General features: G+C 42.4%; 1 protein-coding gene across 3 annotated transcripts in view; it reads left to right on the top strand.

The window, feature by feature from the left end:
* LOC141105649 (alpha-2-macroglobulin-like protein 1) overlaps nucleotides 1-24,539 on the top strand; it is a 583,128-nt gene that overhangs the window by 301,192 nt on the left and 257,397 nt on the right. For 2 of the 3 annotated variants that reach the window (XM_073595625.1, XM_073595627.1), the window contains exon 33: nucleotides 6,174-6,242. In XM_073595625.1, coding sequence (XP_073451726.1) covers nucleotides 6,174-6,242 — 69 coding nt within the window. Of the gene's footprint in view, nucleotides 1-6,173; nucleotides 6,243-8,091; nucleotides 8,195-24,539 lie in introns of all 3 variants that reach the window. The other variant, XM_073595626.1, reaches the window with a different exon arrangement.

The raw sequence follows: 24,539 nt of genomic DNA, 5'->3' as shown, positions 1-24,539 counted from the left end.
CGGTTTTAACCCCCGCTGGCGGCCGAAAAAGGGTTAAAATCCCTCGTACAGCGGTATTGCCACGGTATAGCCGCGCTGTCCCATTGATTTCAATGGGCAGGAGCGGTTTAGGAGTGGTGAATACACCGCTCCTTCACCGCTCCAAAGAAGCGGTTTGCAGGACTTTTTTCACCGTCCTGCCAGCGCACCGCTTCAGTGTGAAAGCCCTCGGGCTTTCACACTGAACAAACAGCGGAGGCTGTTTAGGGGCGGTTTGCAGGCGGTATTTTTAGCGCAATACCGCCTGCAAACCGCCCCAGTGTGAAAGGGGTCTAAAAGTCAGATCTTTGTTCCATAAAAGCTGAGTTAGACTTACCGGTAACTCCTTTTCTGAGAGTCTTCCAGGACAGCCCATGAGACCTTGGGCTTCTCCTACCAGGACAGGAAACACGTCACCCCCACCAGATAAAAGGGCGGTCCTCCAGGCCTGTGTCAGTATTCTCAAGAACCGTAGGACCCTGCAAAACATATGCATAATGTACAACTTCAGACAATACCGGGTGGGAATCCGGCTGTCCTGGAAGACTCTCAGAAAAGGAGTTACCGGTAAGTCTAACTCAGCTTTTCTCCAAGCGTTTTCCAGGACAGCCCATGAGACGATGAGCCAGAACTTACCAGTCTAGGGAGGGACAACTGCCTGAAGGACCTTACGACCAAACGCCTGCTCCTGAGCTGATAGAAGATCCAGGCGATAATGTTTAATGAAGGTCGAGTAACTGGACCAAGTGGCAGCCCTGCAAATTTGTTCCGGTGAGGCACCAGCCCTCTCAGCCCAAGACGTAGACAAGGCTCTAGTTGAGTGCGCAGTAACAAAAGGTGTAGGGACCTCCCTAATTTTGTAAGCTTCCAAGATGGCTTGCTTTATCCATCTAGCCAATGTGGCTTTAGATGCACTATTCCCCTTGTGAACTCCAGAAAAGAGGACAAACAAGGCATCAGTTTTCCTAAAGGTCTTCGTGACCAAGAGAATCCTTCTTACATCTAGAAAACTAAATTTTCTTTCTAAGTCGCCCTGTGGCGAACTGCAAAAGGTTGGCAATACAATGTTCTGAGATTGGCGGAATGTACTTGCCACCTTGGGCAAAAAACCTGGATCGGTTCGTAACACAACTCGATCCTCAAAAATCGTGAGGAAGGGCACTGATAGGGCCTGCAACTCACTTACCCTACGAGCTGAGGTAACAGCTATAAGGAACACAGTTTTTAATGTAAGTAACTTAACTGACATACTTTCCAGAGGTTCAAACGGAAATTCTACCAGAGTTTGAAGTACTAGGGACAGATCCCACGTTGTACAACTTCTCACTACTACTGGTCTGGCCCTAGAGATAGATTTGAAAAATCTGGCTATAGTGGGATTTTCCAGGAGAGAAAACTGGAGGAACACACTAATAGCTGCCGCCTGTACCTTTAAGGTACTAACAGAAAGACCTTTGTCGACACCCTCTTGGAAAAATTCCAAAATAGACGGAATATCATGAGTTAATCTATCATTTTCAGATAACCATGAGTTAAACCTTTTCCAAACTTTGGAATATATGGCTCTAGTAACTGGCTTCCTGCAATTAACGAGAGTCCTGACTACTTTGTCAGAGAACCCTTGGGCGCTCATTATCTTTTCTTCAGATACCAGGCCATCAAGTTTAAGGAAACCACCTGAGGGTGTGATACTGGACCCTGCAATAATAGGTCTTCCCTTTTCGTTAGACTCCACGGAGGCTCTGAAACCAGAGACTGTAGCAGGGAAAACCATGGCCTCTTGGGCCAAAACGGGGCAATTAGAATCAGATCTGTCTCTTCCAGCCAAAACTTCCGGAGGACTTCTGGAATCAGTCTTATTGGCGGAAAGGCATAACATAGGCCTGGAAGCCACGGGTTTGCCAGAGCATCGATCCCCAAGGCTTGGTCTGCCGGGTTCATGGAAAAGAATATCTCCGTCTTGCGGTTGTTTCGCTTTGCGAACAAATCCGCTACGGGATAACCCCATCTCTTGGTGAGGTCTGCTAAGACTTCGGGATGAAGGGACCAGTTGTCTCGGTCTATCCTGTGACGCCTGAGATAATCTGCCAGGCAATTGTTTGTCCCCTTCAGGTGTACAGCAGAAATAGAGGCTAGATTCCCCTCTGCCCATGAAAGGATCTCCTGGGCAATGAACTGAAGCCTCCGGCTTCTCGTGCCTCCCTGCTTGTTGATATACGCGACTGTCGCTATATTGTCTGACAGAATTTGGAGGTTGTGACCCCTGATCTCCATCTGAAAGGACTGGAGGGCTCTCTGGACTGCAAGCAGCTCTCTTTGATTGGATGAGGCCCTTGCCTCCTCTGGGGACCACTCTCCTTGTGCTACTGCATTGCTGAGGTGGGCCCCCATCCCCAGGAACTCGCATCCGTGGTAATCCTTCAGGAAATGGGAAAGGACCATGGGAGACCTCCTGCTAGGTGCTGACCAGCTCTTCACCACCACAGGCTTCTTTTTATTCTGTCGGGAAGCCAGATCCTTGACTCCAGGGACCTTACGTCCCCGTCCCAGTTTCTTAAAAGAAACCTTTGTAACGGACGCTGACGGAGTCTCGCCCATGGTACTGCGGGAAAACATGAGGTCATAAGACCCACTGCCCTCGACACCTGTCTCAGAGAGACTGACTGGTTGGTCTGCAATGCTGACATAGTCTGGAACAATTTGGTAATCTTCTCCTGAGGAAGAAAAACTCTTTGGTTCACTGAGCAAAAATCGTAACCCAGATAAGTTACTTTCTGGGCCGGAATCAAGGACGATTTTTCTTTGTTTATTAGCCAGCCTAGGGACTGTAAGAAGTCCTGTACAGCCTGGAGATCCTCCAACAGCCTTTGGTATGATTTTGTCACTATCAGGAGGTCGTCTAAGTAAGGGATAACCATTATTGCCTTTAATCTTAGTGGAGCCAGTGCTTCCCCCAACACCTTCGTAAAGATGCGTGGGGCTGAGGAAAGACCGAAGGGGAGGGCCTGAAATTGAAAAGGTCGGGTCCCCATACCCGTCTTCACTGCCAATCTCAAAAACTTTTGGAAGGCTGGATGGATCGGGATGTGAAGATAAGCATCCCTTAAGTCCAACGTGGCCATAAAGCAGTTTGGGTATAGTAGGTTTTTGATTGTAAAAACCGTCTCCATACGGAAATGCTTGTATCTGATGGACTTGTTTAAGGTCCAGAGATTCAGGATAAGTCGAAACTTTCCTGATGGCTTTCTGACCACAAATACATGGGAATAGAATCCCTTGCCCTGCTCCGATCGAGGAACAGGAATCAGTACTTTTTGATCTAATAAGTCTCCGATCTGGAGACCCAGAGCCCTCGCTTTCTCCCGATCTTGTGGAGGAAATGTGACCAACAAACGTTCTGGTGGTTGGTGAACAAACTCCAGCCTGTACCCGTTGGTTACTAGGTCCAGGACGAAGGGGCTCAGAGTGACTGCTGCCCACTGTGGGATGAAGGCCCTCAATCTCCCTCCCACCGGGGAACACAAGTCACTGCGGCTTGGCGGGCTGTTGAGGAGGGTTAAACAGCACTCCCCCTTTGCCTCTGCCTTTGTGCCCAGTCCAATGCTTTTTCGGCCTGCTGTCCTTTTCTCTAGGACTCTGTTGTCTGCTTTGGCCGCGAAAAATTTTTCTGGCTGTCTGAACTCTTTTTCTCTGGAAACGCCTTTTTCTTATCAGCCGTGCGTTCCAGTGCCTCCTGTAGACCTGGGCCAAATAAATGATCGCCAGTTAAAGGAAGGCCACAAAGGCGCAACTTGGAGGCCGAGTCCCCTGATCAGGTCTTAAGCCAAAGGCTTCTCCTGGCCGAGTTCACTAGAGCCGAAGTCCTGGCTGACATTCTTACCGACTCAGCGGAAGAATCTGCCAAAAAACCCACTGCCTGAAATAGAAGAGGAAAAGACTTTAAATTTTGCTCTCTGGAGGTACCTGCTGACAGATGTGACTGAATCTGAGTCAACCAAACCTCCAGATTTCTGGCCACACAAGTGGAAGCCAGAGCTGGTTTCAGGTTTCCAACTGCTGAGTCCCAGGCTCTGTGGAGAAGGATATCCCCCCTCTTGTCCATCGGATCCTTAAGCGTACCCATATCATCAAACGCCAGGTCCGAGTTTTTTTAAACCTTTGAAAGAGGTGCGTCTAACTTGGGATTCTTATTCCATGGCTGCGCAGTGTCTTCATCAAAAGGAAACCTCCTTTTTAGGTTACTAGAGAAGAATGGTTTTCTCTCAGGATTATCCCATTCCAGTTTAATAGTATCAACCAAAGAACTATGAACTGGAAAAACTCTCGATTTTCTCTTATGCAATCCTTTATACATAAGATCATGTTTGGATAACTGAACCTCTTCCTCTTTTAATTCAAGGGTAGTATAGATAGCCTTTAATAAGTCATCTACATCCTCAACAGATAACTTAAATCTTGAGCCTCAAGTGGATTCTCTATCTCTTGGCTCTGTATCTGACCCTGATTCTTCCCGAGAAGAACGGGTAGATCTGACCTCAGCCTCAGAGTCCTCACTCTCTGCCTGCTGCGGAGTGATTACTGACGCCTTCAGTGAAGACGGACTCTCTGCTGGAGTCTGGAGCTTGTCAATAAGCGTTCTAAAGGAACTGAAGGTGGACGCAAGCTCATCCCTAACAAAAGTAAGCATCTTCTGGCAAGAGGCAACCGGGTCATACAGGTGCGACAAACTGCTTTGCTCCACGAGGAGCTCAATTTGTTTGCGCAAACCGCACATTTCCTTTTAAGTGGCTGCGCTTGGGCCTTGTCCTGAGTCTTGGTCTGCAAGACAAAATAAATGACCCACAATGTAATTAAAGCCACCCAATCACTCCGTAACACCACGTGCAGGAGGGAGGAAATGTGTCCCCTTACACCCACTACTACAGAGGGGGGAGGGGGAGGGAACACTCACAGGGATAGCAAGGTGGTGACAGAACACCCCAGGCTTACCTGTGAGGTGCTGGTGTTGGGAACTGCATCCGCTGCCTGTGCAGGTACTGCAGGAGGATCCATTCTGCCCCTCTTGGTCATCCACAGCCTGGCTGCTTAACACCAAGAAACACCAGCAGCCAGCGTTCTCTGTTCGCGCCGTTTATGAAGACTGGAACCTCGTCTCCGACGCCCGATGATGAGGTCATATGCCCCGGAAGTAACCCTCTCCAGGCACTTCCTGTGGGCCAGCTTGGAGCGCAAAAGCTCCGCCCCCTCAAGCGCTGCGGCTTCCTCCATTCCCTGCTCAGATCAGCCACGCTGTCGGCAGGGAAGGACAACCGAAGCTCAGCTGAGCTATAATGCAATGCACTGCGCTAGGGGCATGACCTCACACCGGTCCTGGCCCTCTCCAGGCACTGAGGACAGGGAACAGCAGCACAGCCAACCTCCCCAGCGGTGTGCTGCTTCTGGCAGAGGAAGAGGTAAGTGATATGCCCCAGAAAATAGCCATACAAAGCCCCTGCTTATATGGCCTATGGGAGCAGGTTCCATGAACATGTTACCCCCCCGTCCGGAGGAAACACAAATAACTGACATGGGCCTGGAGGACCGCCCTTTTATCTGGTGGGGGTGACGTGTTTCCTGTCCTGGTAGGAGGAGCCCAAGGTCTCATGGGCTGTCCTGGAAGACGCTTGGAGAAATTTATTTTAGAATGGCCCAGCCTAGTAGTGGCAATGGTTACCATAGACATTTCATAATCATCAGACTTTTCTGATTTTAGAAGGATCAGCTGAAAATTATGCGGTGTCTTTGGGTACCTTAAAAAGTAAACTTTCTCTACTGACTTTTACCTATAAGTAAGCCATCACCTATAGGTGACGTCATCCCGGCTCTGGCCAGTCACAGAGCTGGAGCCCACGAACCCGGAAGCAAGACTGGTGAAGATGGAAGCAGCTGCATCGTTTCAAGGTAAGTTTCAAATAAATGTGCTAGTATGCGATGCATACTAGCACATTATGACTTTACCTTGCAGGTAAAAAAAAAAAACAAAAAACAAAAAAAAAAAAACATCCAGCGGTATACAACCGCTTTAATACAACCGTTTTAATACAATCATGTGTGTGTGTGTATTGTACTGTGGAGTCCTAATACCTTCTAATACACACAGTATTTTCTCTTCACAGATGGAGAAAAAACATGGGATCCAAAGATGTGAGATCAACAATGACTTGGTGACATTTTATCTGAATGAGGTTTGGGTTTACTGTATTTAGATTTTTTGTGTCTATATGCATTAACACGTTTAAGTATAACTAAAGGCAAAACAGGTGTAGAAACAAACACTATAAGATACAGAAGGGATTTCAGAGGTACCACCCACAAATAGCAGCATTGAATAATATGCTAACAATATTCCAAATGTAATGCACAAAATCTATTAAAATGCATAAAATGCATACCATAAAATTGGATGCTACACAGTTTAATATGTAAAAATGTGCATACACCCCTCACATTTTTTTTTTTGAGGGGGGCAGAAAACAAATTACCCAGATGCCCCCCCCCTCCATCTGCAGACTGAGACAGACGAATAGGGTGGCATCCTTTAATTATAGGGGCCATATGGGGAGGAACACCTCCCTCAATTAATCCCATGTTGGGAGCAGCTGGTAGTGAAAGCAGGCTGCCCTGCCGTGGATGGCCAGAGCGGCACTACTAGGGGTTCCCCCGATGATGCGGCGTGCGGCACCGCCCTGAATGATGTCACGCATCACATCTCCACCGGTGTGTTAGGTAAACCAAGCGTGTGTTCATACAATGCATTAGGGTAAAAAAAACTTCTGACTTTAAAGCCACTTTAAGCACTCACTCTATATATATATATATCTTTAACTAATACACAGTATGTCACAAAAGTGAGTACACCCCTCACATTTTTGTAAATATTTTATTCTATCTCTTCATGTGACAACACTGAGAAAATGACACTTTGCTACAATGTAAAGTAGTGAGTGTACAGCTTGTATAACAGTGTAAATTTGCTGTCCCCTCAAAATAACTCAACACACAGCCATTAATGTCTAAACCGCTGGCAACAAAAGTGAGTACACCCCTAAGTGAAAATGTCCAAATTAGGCCCAAAGTGTCAATATTTTGTGTGGCCACCATTATTTTCCAGCACTGCCTTAACCCTCTTGGGCACGGAGTTCACCAGAGCTTCACAGGTTGCCACTGGAGTCCTCTTCCACTCCTCCATGATGACATCATGGAGCTGGTGGATGTTAGAGACCTTGCTGTCCTCCATCTTCTGCTTGAGGATGCCCCACAGATGCTCTATAGGGTTTAGGTCTGGAGACATGCTTGGCCAGTCCATCACCTTTACCCTCAGCTTCTTTAGCAAGGCAGTGGTCGTCTTTGAGGTGTGCTTTGGGTCGTTATAATGTTGGAATACTGCCCTGCGGCCCAGTCTCAGAAGGGGGGGGGATCATGCTCTGCTTCAGTATGTCACAGGACATGTTGGCATTCATGGTTCCCTCAATGAACTGTAGTTTCCCAATTGCAGCAGCACTCATGCAGCCCCAGACCATGACACTCCCACCACCATGCTTAAGTGTAGGCAAGACACACTTGTCTTTGTACTCCTCACCTGGTTGCCGCCACACACACTTGACACCATCTGAACCAAATAAGTTTATCTTGGTCTCATCAGACCACAGGACATGCTTCCAGTAATCCATGTCCTTAGTCTGCTTGCCTTCAGCAAACTGTTTGCAGGCTCTCTTGTGCATTATCTTTAGAATAGGCTTCCTTCTGGGACGACAGCAATGCAGACCAATTTGATGCAGTGTGCGGTGTATGGTCTAAGCACTGACAGGCTGACCCCCCACATCTTGTTTGTTTCATTTCAAATCCATTGTGGTGGTGTATAGAGACAAAAATATTAGAATTGTGTTGATGTCCCAATATTTATGGACCTGACTGTATTTGTTGTGGAAGGGAGAGAAACAGTGACTCAATTTTCAGCAAATGTTATTAGAAGTTATTTTGTCATCTATTGTTTGGATATATTTAGCCCTGATTTGTGTCTTTTTGTCTCCTTAGATAGGACATGATCCTGTACATATCAACATCCTGATAGAACAGTTCATCGAGGTTACAGACCCGAAGCCTGCTACTGTGAAAGTGTTTGATTATTATGAGACAGGTGAGATGTGATATTAGCATTAGACTGTCATTAACTGAAATATTTCCAGTTTAAGATTTTCATACAAACAGTTGTACAAAAAAGTCTTGTCAGCACACTCAATTATGCCTACAAAGACTTCAAAATTGTATGTGATTTCAACATTCAGCTTTGGAATGAACATAATTTCCCATTCAAATACCACATACTGTACATTGTTAGAAATGTGTTACTTTAATGCAAAATTTCCATCTTGATACTTCCAATTTTTCTTGTCACTAGGACTCAAAAAACCCATTGTTTTTACCACATTAATGATTAGAAAACTGAACCAACGTTCTAAAAACAAAGCTTTTGTAATGAAATGCCACTAGTGTAGGACCAGCTTAAGCCTGTCATATATCTGGACACTTCCAACTGAAAATACAGTAAATGGCTTGATGTTAGTGTGAGGTAAAAGTATAGGGATGAGACCCCAAAATTCAAAAACAGAGGTGCCCACAGCTTAGAAAGAAACTGCCAAGTGTGTTCCTCACACCGGGTAGGTATTTATTGGTCACAAAACAGGTAAAACACACCATCAAGGTGTTGTTTGGCTCTGTGTAGAATAAAATAATATAATTCAGTTCCGAAATCGAATAAATTAAAATAAGTAGGTTACAAAAAAATACAGTAAAACCTTGGATTGCAAGCATAATCCGTTCTGGAAACATGCTTGTAATCCAAAGCACTTGTATATCAAAGCAAATTTCCCCATAAGAAATAATGGAAACTCAGATGATTCGTTCCACAATCATTTATTCTTGGGTCTTTCAATTTATAGTCCATATAAAAATATTATAGCAATGTGATAGGTTGTGTAACCATAAAATGTCCATCCACAAATGGAAGCCTCCACAAGGGGGTTAGAAGAAAATCCAGAAGGAGCTACAGAGTATAAAAGAGAAGAGGCGCCTCTAAATGTAGCAGTATGGTTACATTTAATGTAACCGTACCGCCGGCTCTCACCACTGTCAGTCTGCAATCGTGACCGGGAAGACTACCCTGCAATAGAGCGATCTGAAAGTGAGGCTTGAAGAGCTCGTGGAGCACAGCATGGAAGGGATGACGTTGATGGCGGTGAAGTGGATGATCTATGTGGAGATCTTTACCCCAGATGTCTGCATACTTAGATGTGCCTGTTTTAATCATCAACCATGCAAGTTGCTAAATGTTGTACCTTCATTGAATGTAACTTATTACTACGGCGCCTCTCATCTCTTTTATACTCAGTTGTGACACAATGCTATTTGTATATCAAGACATCGCTTGTATATCAAGTAAAAATGTATCAAAAAACTTTGCTTGTCTTGCAAAACGCTCTCAAACCAAGGTACTCTCAAACCAAGGTTTTACTCTATAGTTAAAATAGTCAAAGTGGATGTTTTCTGTTTACAGATAGGTATAGGTTAGACCACTGCAATGATGATTAAAAATATTGTTTGAAACAAGATATGTGTAGATATGATCATATAGTAAATAGATGTGATCGTATCATAACACATAAAAAAATATACTGTAAATCATTAACATTATGTATCCAATAAAAAAGTATGAGAAAAAAAAATCTTATAAAGCTTCCTGGGATAAGCAGGCTTTCAGTCAAATGAAAAATGAAGAAATGGGAAAAAGGGAAGTGTAAAATTGCTAACATATACAAAGTTGTAAAATAGGTGGCACAATCAGTGTAGGTAAAATAATAAACCATGCAAAAAAATGTATAAGTAATATCAAAAAATTTCTAACAAAAAATTGAAGAAACAAATATAAATGAATTTTTTTTTTATATTACTTATACATTTTTTTGTATGGTTTATTTTACCTACACTGATTGTGCCACCTATTTTACAGCTTTATATATGTTAGCAATTTTTTGTTTCTTCAGTATATTCGTATTTAGTGCTTGTATGACTGCACTTATTTTAGTCTTTTTTCACCTCTCTATGCATCGGAGCTAGCCCCTTCCCCTTCCACTTCCCTTTTTCCCTTGTGCCACAGCGCAACCACCACTTACTTTTACTCAGGCTTTCAGTCACAGATACCAGAACAAGTGAAGTAGTGACAAACAGCGAAGTGTTTAATGGTGATATTTACAAGTCTATAGAGGTGCTGTACAGTGTTCAGAAAAAAAACACAGAACAAAATAGCCAAACAAAACCCTAACCATGTCTCGGCTCTAACTACACACTATGCAGGCCCTAACTACCAGGCTGAGCAAGCCAACCGCTTGTCAGTCTCCACATAAACTGCTTAACAGCTTTTTACCAACCTTTTTGCTCTCACAGACCAGCGTTGTCTGTGTTTCCCAGGCAGAGAGCCAAAGCTGTCTGCTCAGGTGAACCTAAATTAGCCTGGGGAAGAGGACCAAGACCCGAACTGGATCATGGATCAGAGATTCCTCAATGTGTATGAGAGGAGCCTGGGAGACGTATAAACCCCGAACAGGACTTTTCCTGTCTCTCTCTGGGACGCTATGCTACTATATATATATATATATATATATATATATATATATATATATAGTAGAAATATTACCAATGCAGTGGTAAAATAAAATAATGTAATTTAGTTGGTTGGATATAAAATCATTTGGGTCCAGGAGGAATCATGGTCATAATATTTAATTATAATAAATTGCCCCAGTATATGGGTGATTTAAATAGATAATTTAATATATGGAGTCCAGTACCAGTATGTCGCTCAGCCTGCAGCTGCCGCCTGCTTGCAGTAAATGGTCTGTGGGCTGGGGGTAAGTGGTTAATTAAATGTGACATCTTTGGAAAATATTAGGCTGTGGCCCTTTATTGGAGTAAAAGCATATAAGTAAAATTCATAAAATATTCTTTTAAGGAGTTGTAAAGGCAGAAGGTTTTTCTTATCTTAATGCATTCTATGCATTTTGATAAAAAACCTTCTGGGGGAGCAGCCTCCCCAGCACCCCGCTAAATATTTACCTGAGCCCCTTCTCTTTCCAGCGATGCCCACAAGTGTCTTTGCCATCCGGGAATCTCCTTCTGATTGGCTGAGACACAGCAGCGGCGCCATCGACTCCCACGACTGTCAGTCAAATTCAGTTAGCCAATCAGAAGAGCGAGGGAGTGGGACCGGGCGGAGCTCCGTGTTTGAATGGACACACTGAGCTGTGACTCGGCTCGGGTGCCCTCATAACAAGCTGCTTGCTGAGGGGGCACTCAATGGGAAGGAGGGGCCAGGAGCTCCAGCCAGGGACCCGAGAAGAGGAGGATCGGGGATGCTCTGAGCAAAACCAACTGCACAGAGGTAAGTATACCATGTTTGTTATTAAAAAAACAAACAAAAAAAACACAAGACTTTACAATCACTTTATAATCATAAACAAACCAAGATTTTTTATTTTTAATAAATATCAAACACCAAAGCTTAGTCACCAAGACTCGAGTTGAATATAATAGTCCCATAAAGTCTTTAATTTACATTGTCCACCCACAATAGTGGGTGACAATGCCCCCAAAAAGGAAAGCTGTGACAAACAGAAGGGGGGGCTGGACAGTTAGCCTTGATTAAAGATCTAAAAATTACAAACAAGCACACCATGCAAATGAATAAAATAAAAAATGAAATAAGTAAAAAAAAAAAAACCTTATTAGTGATTCAAACAAGAAAATAACTGCTACCACCTTAATTCATAACATATACTGAATACATTTCATAACCACAGTAATTCATAATCTAGATGCAAGGTAGTGTTGTGTAACTTAAAGTGTAAGTTCACCTTTACAGAAAAATCTGTAAGGTAAATTTACCCCCCCCCCCAGTCCCACTGACCAGAACCGTCGCAATCTTCCATTCTAAGCCCTGGTATATCCATGTCAGGAGCCCGGGGCTTAGAAATCCTCTCTCCATCCTCGCATCTGCTCCATAGCTGACAGGAAGGGCTTTGCGGCTGCTGATTGGTCGGCGCTGCCCATGTAACGGTGCTGAGCAATTAGAATGCCCCAAAACGTACCCCCGACGAGGGATGTTTTGGACATTCAGCTCAGAAGATTTCTAAGTCCCGGACTCCTGGAGCCGATATACCGGGGCTTAGAACCGGAGATTGCCGGGGTCCAGGTCAGCGGAATCTCAAGGGGGGGGGCGCGCTTGAGGAGGGGGATCTGTGTAAGTTCACCTTACAGAGTTTTCTGTAAAGGTGAACTTAACCTTTAAAGATGAACTGCAGTCTGCTCACATAATGTGTAATTAAAAACATCTCTGCCATTCTGAAACTTCCCTCCAACCACTTTGCATATTATTTTATATATACTGTGATTCTGTACTTTCCAAATATGCTGCAGAAATCTCCCTCCACTGAATCTGTAACAATTTTAATTGTGGGCAGCTGAACCTGCTGCCTGTTCACTTCCTGGATTTACACAGACACACAGAGGCACACCTCCAGCTCTGCAGCTCTCATTGGCCCGCTTATGACTCATCCCCCCTCCCTTCCTGGCAAACTCTCACGAGAGTGATAGAGAGAGAGCTGTGCATGATGTCATAAGCCTGGGCTAATGACCAGACAAGAAACAGGAAGTGGGCTGTATAAGGGATTTACTGGCAGAAAAAAACGTTTTACTATCCAAAGTTAAAACAACAAGGGCAGAAGATTTAATAGATGGAAAGTTGAAAAAATTACTGAAGGTCCGCTTTAAGTCATAAACATAAATTCGATGTTCAGCATGAAACAAATAGTGTCTATATTACTATAAAAATATATCACAACACGTCCCTTAAAGTGTCCATGTGATATAAAAGTAATGTAGGAGTGCTCCATAGCTCTCAATAGTTATATGATGATGCATATTGATGGAATTGACTATTGAGCACTCCTATGATTGAAAATCACCTCAGAAAGAATATATTTAAATGTGAGTGTGAATCCCGTTTGGATAACAGGATTTCTCTCCAAAGTCCATAGCCAATCCAAAGCTGATGAGCAAATAGCTGATCTGCCTAGGGACAGTTAATGGCTGATAAGGGAGTACCTGAAACAGACAAAAAGAAAAGCCAAGAAACTGCCCAGTACACCAGCAACACCTAAAATAAGCTTTAATTACCTTTAACAAAGGGTGCCAGGGGCTCGCAATACCTTGGGGCCACTTCATAATACTGGCACGGAGGCTCTGACATTCAAAAGGAGAACAACTGGGGGAGTCAATGGATGAGAAGGTTCATGAGCCTAATACTAGCAAGCAATGCCAAACTGCAGTTTCTACAGCTAGCAAAATACTTAAAATAGTATTAAAAGAGCTATAGATCCAAAAGAGAAAGACTTGATTTTCCCTCTACAAAAATCATTAGTAAATTCAGTTTTGGGTATCAGTTCACAAAAAACATATAGGAGAACTGGAGGGCAACCAAACTAAGAACAGGCATGGAAAAGCTCAGCCAAAATGAATGTATTCTCTCCTGAGCAGAGGTGATTAAGAGGTGATATGCTCACCATTAGGGATGGACCGAACACCCCCCCGGTTCGGTTCGCACCAGAGCATGCGAACAGACAAAGAATTTGTGCAAACATGCGAACACCATTAAAGTCTATGGGACACGAACATGAAAAATCAAAAGTGCTAATTTTAAAGGCTTATATGCAAGTTATTGGCATAAAAAGTGTTTGCCCCAGGGGACATGTATCAATGCAAAAAAAAGTTTTTAAAACAGCCATTTTTTCAGGAGCAGTGATTTTAATAATGCTTCAAGTGAAACAATAAAAATGAAATATTCCTTTAAATATCGTGCCTGGGGGGTCTCCTTAGTCTGCATGTAAATGTGTTTTACTGTGCCGCAGCAAAATGACATTTCTAAAGGAAAAATTTGAATCCAAAATTGCTTGTGGCTGTAATGTATTGCTGGCACCTGGTAATATAGATGAAAAACCATTTAAAAAAAAATGGCGTGGGGGTCCCCCCAAAATCCATCCCAGGCCCTTCAGGTCTGAGATGGATTTTAAGAGGAACCCCGCCCCATTTAAAAAAAAAAAATGCGTGGTGTTCCCGCCCTCCTTAACCATACCAGGCTGCTTGCCCTCAACATGGGGAGGGTGCTTTGGGGTCCCCCCCAAAACACCTTGTCCCCATGTTGATGGGGACAAGGGCCTCAACCCCACAATCCTTGCACGGTGGTTGTGGGGGACTGCGGGCAGGGGCCTTATAGGAATCTGGAAGCCCCCCTTTAACAAGGGGACCCCCAGATCCAAGCCTTCGCTATGTGAATGGGTATGGGGTATGGGGTAAAGGAATTGTCAAAAACTGTCTCCTGTTGTTTTTATTTTTTGATGCTTTTTTTGGTGAATGGGTAGGGGATGAGGCCCCTGTCCCCATCAACATGGGGACAAGGTGCTTTTGGGGGGATGCCAAAGCACCTTCCCCATGTTGAGGGCAAGCAGCCTGGTATGGTTCAGGAGGGGGGGGCGCTCGCTTGTCCCCCCCCTTTCCTGGCCTGCCATGGCTGCTTGTTCGGAAAAGGGTCTGATATGGATTTTGGTGGGGGGCCCCCACGCCTTTTTTAAAAAAAAATAGTGTGGGGTTTCCCTTAAAATCCATACCAGACCTGAAGGGCCTGGTATGGATTTTGGGGGGGACCCCCATGCCATTTTTTTTTTAACATTTTGGAGTGGGATTCCCCTTCATCACTTCAATACACTGTGTTATATATACTACACTGCCTGCACTGACTGTATATATAGTCTACACTGAATATCTAGTCTACACTAAATGCACAGTGTGTGTATGTATATATATATATATATATAAATATATATTTTGGGGGTTTTTAATGTTTTTTTTGTGCCGAAAATACACTAGGCCGAAAACCAAAACCGATACCGAAACTGACCAATACCGAAAATGGCTTATTTTATATATTAACCCTTTCTTGACTAAGCCTATTTCTGACATTTTGGTGTTTACATTTTAAAATCTGTATTTTTTGCTAGAAAATTACTTAGAACCCCCAAACATTATGTATATTTTTTTAGCAGAAAATCTAGAGAATAAAATGGTGATTGTTGCAATATTTTATGTCACACGATATTTGTGCAGCAGTCATTTAAACTCAACTTTTTGGGGAAAAAGACACTTTCATGAATTTTAGAAAAAACTAAACAGTAAAGTTAGCCCAGTTTTTTTGTATAATGTGAAAGATGATGTTACGTCGAGTAAATAGATACCAAACATGTCACGCTTTAAAATTGCGCACACTCGTGGAATGGCGACAAACTACGGTACCTAAAAATCTCTATAGGCAACATTTAAAAAAAACGGTTACCGGGTTAGAGTTACAGAGGAGGTCTAGTGCTAGAATTATTGCTGTCGCTCTGACAATTGCCGCGATACCTCACATGTGTGATTTGAACACCATTTACATATGCGGGCGTGACTTCTGTATGCGTTTTCTTTGCTGCGTGAGCTCGCGGGGACAGGGGCACTTTAATTTTTTTTTTTTTATTTAATTTATTTTAATTTTTATTTTTTTACATTGTGTTTTTTAAAAAAAAAAAAAATAGATCTCTTTTATTTCTGTCACAAGGAATGTAAACATCCCTTGTGACAGTAATAGGTGGTGACAGGTACACTTTATGGAGGGATCAGGAGTCTAAAAGACCTCCAATCCCTCCTTTGCACTTCAAAGTATTCAGGTCACCATTTTCGGTGATTCTGAATACTGTATATTTTTTAACAACTGGCGCCATTGGCAGCCGAGTAAACAGGAAGTGACATTGTGATGTCACTTCTGTGTTTACAGAGAGATGACTGGAACAAAGCCATTTCTGGCTTCGTGCCAGTCTCTCTCTAGCCGCTGGAGGAGGTGGATCGATTATCGGGACTCCCGGTGGATCGGGGAGCCCGATAAGAGCAGCGGAAGGCGGCCGGAGGGGGGGATGTCCCCTCCCGCTCCTCTGGGATAACAAGCAAGCGGCTTTTAGCCACATCGGTTGTTATCCCTGGATAGCTGATTGCCCACTCTAAAAAACAGTACCGGGATGATGCCTGCAGCTGCGGGCATCATCCCAGTATAACCCCTGAAAGCCGAGGCCACGTATCTGCGTATGCTCGGCGGCAAGGCGTTAAACGAAAAAAAAATATTTGATATATAAAATTGTGTTATATTCGTTATATTATTCATATTCAACTTAATCATTAATTTTATGAATAAAAGAATAGTACAATCCAGTAATGTAAATAAGTACTTTAATAAAAAGCAACCCACATAAATTGGACAGTGGACACAGAAGATGAAATCAAATGAAATACAAAATTATAATAAATTAAAGTAACTATAGCATATCCTGCAGTACAGACTGCAGTCAGTGCACATTGCACCATAACAACAAAATAAAATAAAAACCAAAATAAAATAAAAACCAAAAAAAAAAACAGACATAAAAAATAATAAATAAATAATATAAAAATGCCTTAGACTAATGCCCCGTACACACGGTCGGACTTTGTTCGGACATTCCGACAACAAAATCCTAGGATTTTTTCCGACGGATGTTGGCTCAAACTTGTCTTGCATACACACGGTCACACAAAGTTGTCGGAAAATCCGATCATTCTGAACGCGGTGACGTAAACACGTATGTCGGGACTATAAACGGGGCAGTGGCCAATAGCTTTCATCTCTTTATTTATTCTGAGCATGCGTGGCACTTTGTCCGTCGGATTTGTGTACACACGATTGGAATTTCCGACAACGGATTTTGTTGTCGGAAAATTTTATAGCCTGCTCTCAAACTTTGTGTGTCAGAAAATCCGATGGAAAATGTGTGATGGAGCCCACACATGGTCGGAATTTCTGACAACAAGGTCCTATCACACATTTTCCGTCGGAAAATCCGACCGTGTGTACGGGGCGTAAGTCTAAGAAGTACCGTAAGAAGATTTTTTATTTTATTAATTTTCAACTTAAATCAGAACTAGTAATTCAGTTTTCTCTCCCTAAGGTGTTGGCGGCTGCAGGTGCAACAAAAGTGTATATATGTAGCTGCGGGTTACATACATAGTCATACAGTAGACCGCACTGTGTTCCGGTCCCCAGGTATGAGCGGAGACTTCCCGAAACACAGACTAGTCTACAGTCTGGTCTACAGCAGCGGTGTTCAGCCAATCACAGCAAGCAATGACGACTAGTCTGTGTTTCTGGAAGTCTCCACCCATACCCAGAACACAGTGTGGTATAGTGTATATAGTACTGGAGTATGTAGACAGCCACAGATACAGAACATACAGTTTTTTGTACATGCAGCAGGCTGACAGCCTTGGGAGAGGCAATGACTGACATAGTTTAGTCCAACAACAAACTATGTATAACTAAGTATAAAGAACAAATAACCATAACATAAATATGGCAGAAGGCCGTTATAATGTTTCACAGTTTCTGTAAATATAAGTTTAACATATGCTAATGCTATAATACAATTTTTATTTATTTTCAACTTGAGAACTAGTAAGTTTTTCCCTAAGTTCTCTCCCTAAGGTGTCAGCGGCTGCATGTGCGATAAAAGTGTATGTATGTAGCTGCGAGTTACATACATAGTCATACAGTAGACCACCCCGGGTATGGGCGGAGACTTCCCGGAACACAGACTACAGCAGTGTCGCTCAGCCAATGACAGCAAGCAATGTAGACTAGTCTGTGTTTCTGGAAGTCTCCGCCCATACCTGGAACAGTGCTGTATAGTATTGGAGTATGTATAAAACAAAAAAACACCGCGCTAAAAAAACCAAAACAAAAGAAAGCTGCAATTCAAATGTGCAATATACACAACAATAGGAAGAAAACAAAGAAAAAACTGCGCTAAACCCTCATAATGTGTGATAAAGTATATGTGAAAAAAACACCAAATATATATAAGAATGTATATATAAAATCATAAACTTAAAATATGACACAAAAAATCCCAAATATTATTTGACAAACACCGAGTGCATATAGATCAAAAGGTGCCAAAAGCAAAAAATAGTGATATTAAATTAATAAGCATCAAAGTCCTTAGACCAGAACAGAAAATCTTCTAAGGAGATGGGAAGAGTCCCCTGATAGCTCTTCATAGGGATCAGTGTGTAAAAGTGGAAAGTGGGAAAACACCCCTTGCAGTGATTCTCCACCATTAAGAATACACGCTTACCAGATAGTAAGCTCAACAAGCTCGTCAGTAAACCAAGGACCAGATGAACAGCGGGTATTGGAGCATCCCTCTATGTAGCGTGGCAGATGGCAGGCAAACCAGGCACATGCAGGACCTTGAATCCAGGTATCCAACCAGCATGAGGACATCACTCTGTAGACGCACACAGCCTGTGGTGCCCAGGCACAGAATCAGACGGGAGATACCTTTTTGCAGCAAGCTGTTTGTCCCAATGTGTTCTTTCCAGAAGAATGGAGTATGTAGACAGCCACAGATACAGAACATACAGTTTTGCATATGCACATGCAGCGGGCTGACAGCTTACAGCAGACATAGTTTGGCCCAACAGCAACAAACTATATATGTACAGTAGTTCAAAAGCTGGAGTTCTCTCTTAAATTGAAGACGTGCAAAAAACTTTACTACAATGAACAACCAACAAATGGCACAACTAGACAATTGGAACATACTAGGTAGTCAGTCATACTATGTTGTACAGTCAGGTCCATAAACATTGGGACATTGACACAATTCTAATCTTTTTGGCTCTATACTCCACCACAATGGATTTGAAATGAAACAAACAAGATGTGCTTTAACTGCAGACTTTCAGCTTTAATTTGAGGTTATTTACATCCAAATCAGGTGAACGGTGTAGGAATTACAACAGTTTGTATATGTGCCTCCCACTTTTTAAGGGAGCAAAAGTAATTGGACAGATTAACAATCATCCATCAAGCTTTCACTTTTTAATACTTGGTTGCAAATCCTTTGCAGTCAATTACAGCCTGAAGTCTGGAATGCATAGACATGACCAGACGCTGGGTTTCATCCCTGGTGATGCTCTGCAAGGCCTCTACTGCAACTGTCTTCAGTTCCTGCTTGTTCTTGGGGCATTTTCCCTTCAGTTTTGTCTTCACCAAGTGAAATGCATGCTCAGTCAGATTCAGGTCAGGTGATTGACTTGGCCATTGCATAACATTCTACTTCTTTCCCTTAAAAAAACTCTTTGGTTGCTTTCGCAGTATGCTACGGGTCATTGTCCATCTGCACTGTGAAGTGCCGTCCAATGAGTTCTTAAGCATTTTGCTGAATATGAGCAGATAATATTGCCCAAAACACTTCAGAATTCATCCTGCTGCTTTTGTCAGCAGTCACATCATCAATAAATACAAGAGAACCAGTTCCGTTGGCAGCCATACATGCCCACACCATGACACTATTGATGAGGTGGTATGCTTTGTATCATAAGCAGTTCCTTTCCTTCTCCATACTCTTCTCTTCCCATCACTCTGGTACAAGTTGATCTTTCTCTCATTTGTCCATAGGATGTTGTTCCAGAACTGTGAAGGCTTTTTTGGATGATGTTTGGCAAACTCTAATCTGGCCTTCCTGTTTTTGAGGCTCACCAATGGTTTACATCTTGTGGTGAACCCTCTGTATTCACTCTGGTGAAGTTTTCTCTTGATTGTTGACTTTGATACACATACACCTACCTCCTGGAGAGTGTTCTTGATCTGGCCAACTGTTGTGAAGGGTGTTTTCTTCACCAGGGAAAGAATTCTTCGGTCATCCACCACAGTTGTTTTCCATGGTCTTCCGGGTCTTTTGGTGTTGCTGAGCTCACCGGTGCGTTCTTTCTTTTTAAGGATGTTCCAAACAGTTGATTTGGCCACACTTAATGTTTTGCTATCTCTCTGATGGGTTTTTTTTTGTTTTTTCAGCCTAATGATGGCTTGCTTCACTGATAGTGACAGTTCTTTGGATCTCTGCTCCTTGTAAATGGGATAATGAGGGAATAACACACACCTGGCCGTGGAACAGCTGAGCAGCCAATTGTCCCATTACTTTTGGTCCCTTAAAAAGTGGGAGGCACATATACAAATTGTTATAATTCCTACACCGCTCACCTAATTTGGATGTAAATATCCTCAAATTAAAGCTGAAACTCTGCAGTTAAAGCACATCTTGCTTGTTTCATTTCAAATCCATTGTGGTGGCATATAGAGCCAAAAAAGGTTAGAATTGTGTCGATGTCTCAATATTTATGGACCTGACTGTATGTTCCAATTGTCCAATAGCACAGTCCAATACCAATTCATTTACTATGTTCAACATGGTAAATGAATTGGTCTATGCTACGGATTTATAAATCTATTTCAGTAAAAGTGGCAGATTTTGCTTTAAGAACAAAAGTTGTTCAGCTTTCTCACAGGAGAGACGGTTTCTCTTCTCATCAAGAATATGAGATGCTAGACTGAATAGTCTCTCACTCTCTGTACTGGTGCTTGGGGCAGATAAATATCTGCGTGCAATCTGTGCAAGCAAAGGGAAACGTTGTTTGTTGATGCGCCAGTACTCAAGGGAATTGTCGCTTCTGGCGATAGGCTGTTCAGGCTAAATAAATGTCCAGCTGTTGGGTAGCTGCAGTTGTTGTGGCACTGCTATGGACCGGGGTGCATTCATGTAAAATTTCTTCAAACATATCAGGTATGGAGGGAGCATGTTCCTCTTCACTTGTATGCAACCATTTCTTCTCACTTTCTTCTGTGCTACACCTCAAAACTCCTTCACCAGATGCTTCCACCACGTCCATTTGTGCCTGTATCATTTCCCGTGCACACTGCTTTTTCTCCACATTAAAATAATGCTCTTTAAATCGAGAATCTAGAACTGTTGCAATGCAGTACAGAGGGTTGGACTCGGTGTCTTGAAACCGGTTGGTAACAGCCTCCAGTAGAGTGGTTTTAGCCATTTTTACGCCGTGGTCTCTTTTCCTAGCAGAATTTCAGTGCAGCAATCAAGGGAATAACTTCAGAAATGGAAGCATTAGTTGAGCTTATTTCTTTTGTTAACTGTTCAAATTGAGATAGAAGAGACAAACTTTTTTTTTTTCAACTAACATCCACTGATGTGCGCTCAGTGTTGCCGGCAGCTCGTAATCTGCAATGTATGCAGCTAAAACACGCTTTTGTTCAAAAAGACTTTGCAGCATATAGTAGGTGCTGTTCCAATGAGTGGCTACATCTTGCTGCAGTCGTTTCGGTGGCATTCCAAACTGCATCTGCAAAGCTTGTAATCTGGAATAAGCAAGCGGAGAATGCTTAAAGTGACCCACAATTTTTCTTCCTTTTGATACAATATCAGATATGGTGCGCTGACTCAGCAATCCTTCATTTACAGCCAACTGCAGCGTGTGTGCCATACACGGTATGCTTTTAACTTCACTGTCCTTCATTGCCTTTGCCATGTTCCGCGCATTATCTCGGCCAATCAAATGCACTTTAGACTTCTCAATGTGCCAAGTGTCAAGCATTGTTTTTAAAGCGTCAGATATTGCTGCTGCAGTATGTGATCCAACAAACTCACGTGCGTTAAGTAGGATGTTTTGCAATTGAAATTTGTCATCTATCCACTGTGCTGTCAGGCTAAGCATGCTTGTTGGACTGACGTCTGAACTCCAAATGTCAGTAGTAAAACTGATTGCTATGATGTCGGTAGTCATGAGCTCATGAACGTGTTTTCTAACACTGCAAACAATTCAGGTAGACAGGTATCTGCAAAGTAGCATCTGCTTGGTAGTGCTTATTGTGGCTCAATATGTTGCATGAGCCTACGGAATCCAAACGTCCTCCACAACAGAGAATGGCTGGTCATCTAATGCAATAAATTCCATAATTTTATCTGTAATGGCACGAGCTTTGAGACTGTCACTTGTAAATTTTTTAACCTTTTCAAAGACTGTGGCCACAGATGGTGTTAAGCCTGAGGCACTTTTTGGAAGTGGCACTGTTTTTTTGTAATCTGCATGCTGAACTGGATGACGTGTTTTCAGGTGGTGTATCAAACCTGTTGTTGAAAAATGCCTTGGCACTGTACCCCCTCTTGAAATTTCTGCTGATCAAAGACTACAGCTTGCAATTTTGGGGTCTTTATCAGAAAGTTTAAAATATTTCCACACTACAGACATGGTCCACTATTGCTGGTAGCACAGAATAATAGCATAGAATGATTTTTTATAGTGGGAGTGAAATTTGAGGGGGGAAAAAAAAGGACAAAATCAATTTAAAAGCTAAACCCCAGGAGGCAGCTTTAAAAAATAAAAAAAATAACCAATATTTATTTATTTATTTTTTTTACAGTGCAGCGCTTGCCATGCAAGGTAGTTATGCCTGCACTGCAGTACATCTGACTTGTACCAAAAATAAAAGATAATTGAACTGATTAAGTTTGATTTGAAATGGAATGGATTGCTTGCAAATTGCAATTGCATGCAATTTTATTTTTTTGAGCTATTCTGTAGTATATTATTATATAAACTTCATGCGATTGTTGTCATTGAATTTGTCACTTTGTCAGAATAGTATTATAAGTTATACAGTTATACTACACTGACATGACAGCAAGTGCATTAATTTTTGAAACATGACAATACGCAATAAATATAATATATATTTATTAAAAATATATTTTATTTTTTGCGTACTGTCATGTTTAAAAAATTCATGTGCTTGCTGTCATGTCAGTGTAGTATAACTATACTATGCTGACAAAGAGACAAATTCACTGACAACAAGCGCATACATTTTATAGTATACTACAGAATAGCTCAAAAAATAAATAGCATGCCATTCCATTTCAAATCATATTTACTCAGTTCAAGTATATAAAGTGAAGTCAGTACTGCAGTGCAGACAGACAGACATTTTAAATACTAGTATTGCATGGCAAGAGTGCTGACTTGTTGTTTAAGAAAGACCAAGTAGTAAGTAATACATGTTGTTTGACTACTATAGACAGAAAGATCATCATTTCAGTTTCAGTACTATAATAAAATAAATAATATTACTAGTTTGATTGTTTTGCTCAGTTTAAGTAAGGCAAAATCGGCAATGCTCACTGGCGAATAGTAGTAAAGGTAGCCATCCAGGAGGGACAGTGCCCACTCTTGTACTTGAGTATGCTATGTGTAGCCCTCTATGAAGCCGTCTCTTGGGTCCCAGCAGCGCCTCTCGGGTCCCAGCAGTGTCTCCCAAGCACAAGGAGAGCCCGCGGGGAAGGTGCCAGCGTCTCATCAGGGAAAGTGCTTACGAGTGCTGCGTCTTAACCGCGAGGAACATGCACGCCGCCCACACAATGAGTGATGTCACCCACTGGTTCTCCCACCGCTTCGGCGCATTCGCAATTTTCAGCGCTATTATCGGAAAGAATTCTCTTTCGGCAACTTGCCGAAAAGGCTATTTTCGGCTATTATGCTTCAGCGGCTAAAATTTTGGGATATATATATATATATATATATATATATATATATATATATATATATATAAAAAATACACTGTCACTAACTAACCTGCCTGCCTAATCTAGCTTAAACTATCTTCGGTCACATAGTCACACACTATACATGGCCGCTATGTAAGCAGCCTCATATAGTGTGGACTTAGTCCCCCTGAGCCATGATTGGCCAAAGGCACCCTTTGGCCACTTATGGCTCTCACGGCAGAGCGCGCTGTGATTGGCCACAGCATGCAGGTCAGGTGCATGCTTTGGCCAATCATCAGACATCAATGCACACGCTCGAATTTGCCGCAAACGTCCCATAATATTCCTTAATCAGCGATTAATCAACTTACGCTCGACTCGAACATCAAGCTCCTCCCTACTCACCATGTATAAATACATAAGTGGTCTATATTGTGAATGTGATGTTGAGTTATTCACTTTGAGGTTATTACACAGGACAAGGGGGCACTCTTTACATCTAGAGGAGAAAAGAGATTAAGCCTTTACATGTGAAAATGTGGAATAGGCTCCCTCAAAAACTAGCAGATAGTTTTAAAAATAGAGATGGATGCATTCCTAAATGCACAAAATATAACTGAATACTAACATTTTTAGGTAATAAAACCAGGGGTGGTTAATCCAGGGAATATCCGATTGCCTTCTGGGGAATCGGGAAGTCATTTTTATTTCCCCTGCTGAAGCGAATTGGATCATGGCTTTATTGGAATTTTTTTGTCTTCCTCTGGATCAATTGTGGGTATAGAGTTATGTATATGGGGGTTTGCTATTTGTTTCTTTCTTTCTGTAGTTTGAACTAGATGGACTTGTGTTTTTTCTTTCAACCTGACTTACTATGTAACTGTATGTAACTTTGCATTATAAAAGTACCTATCTATATTT

This window comes from Aquarana catesbeiana, linkage group LG08 (assembly GCF_042186555.1).
Source record: "Aquarana catesbeiana isolate 2022-GZ linkage group LG08, ASM4218655v1, whole genome shotgun sequence".
Classification (NCBI taxonomy): domain Eukaryota; kingdom Metazoa; phylum Chordata; class Amphibia; order Anura; family Ranidae; genus Aquarana; species Aquarana catesbeiana.
Note: the sequence above shows the minus strand (reverse complement) of the source record. Positions and strands in the feature narration are given on the sequence as shown.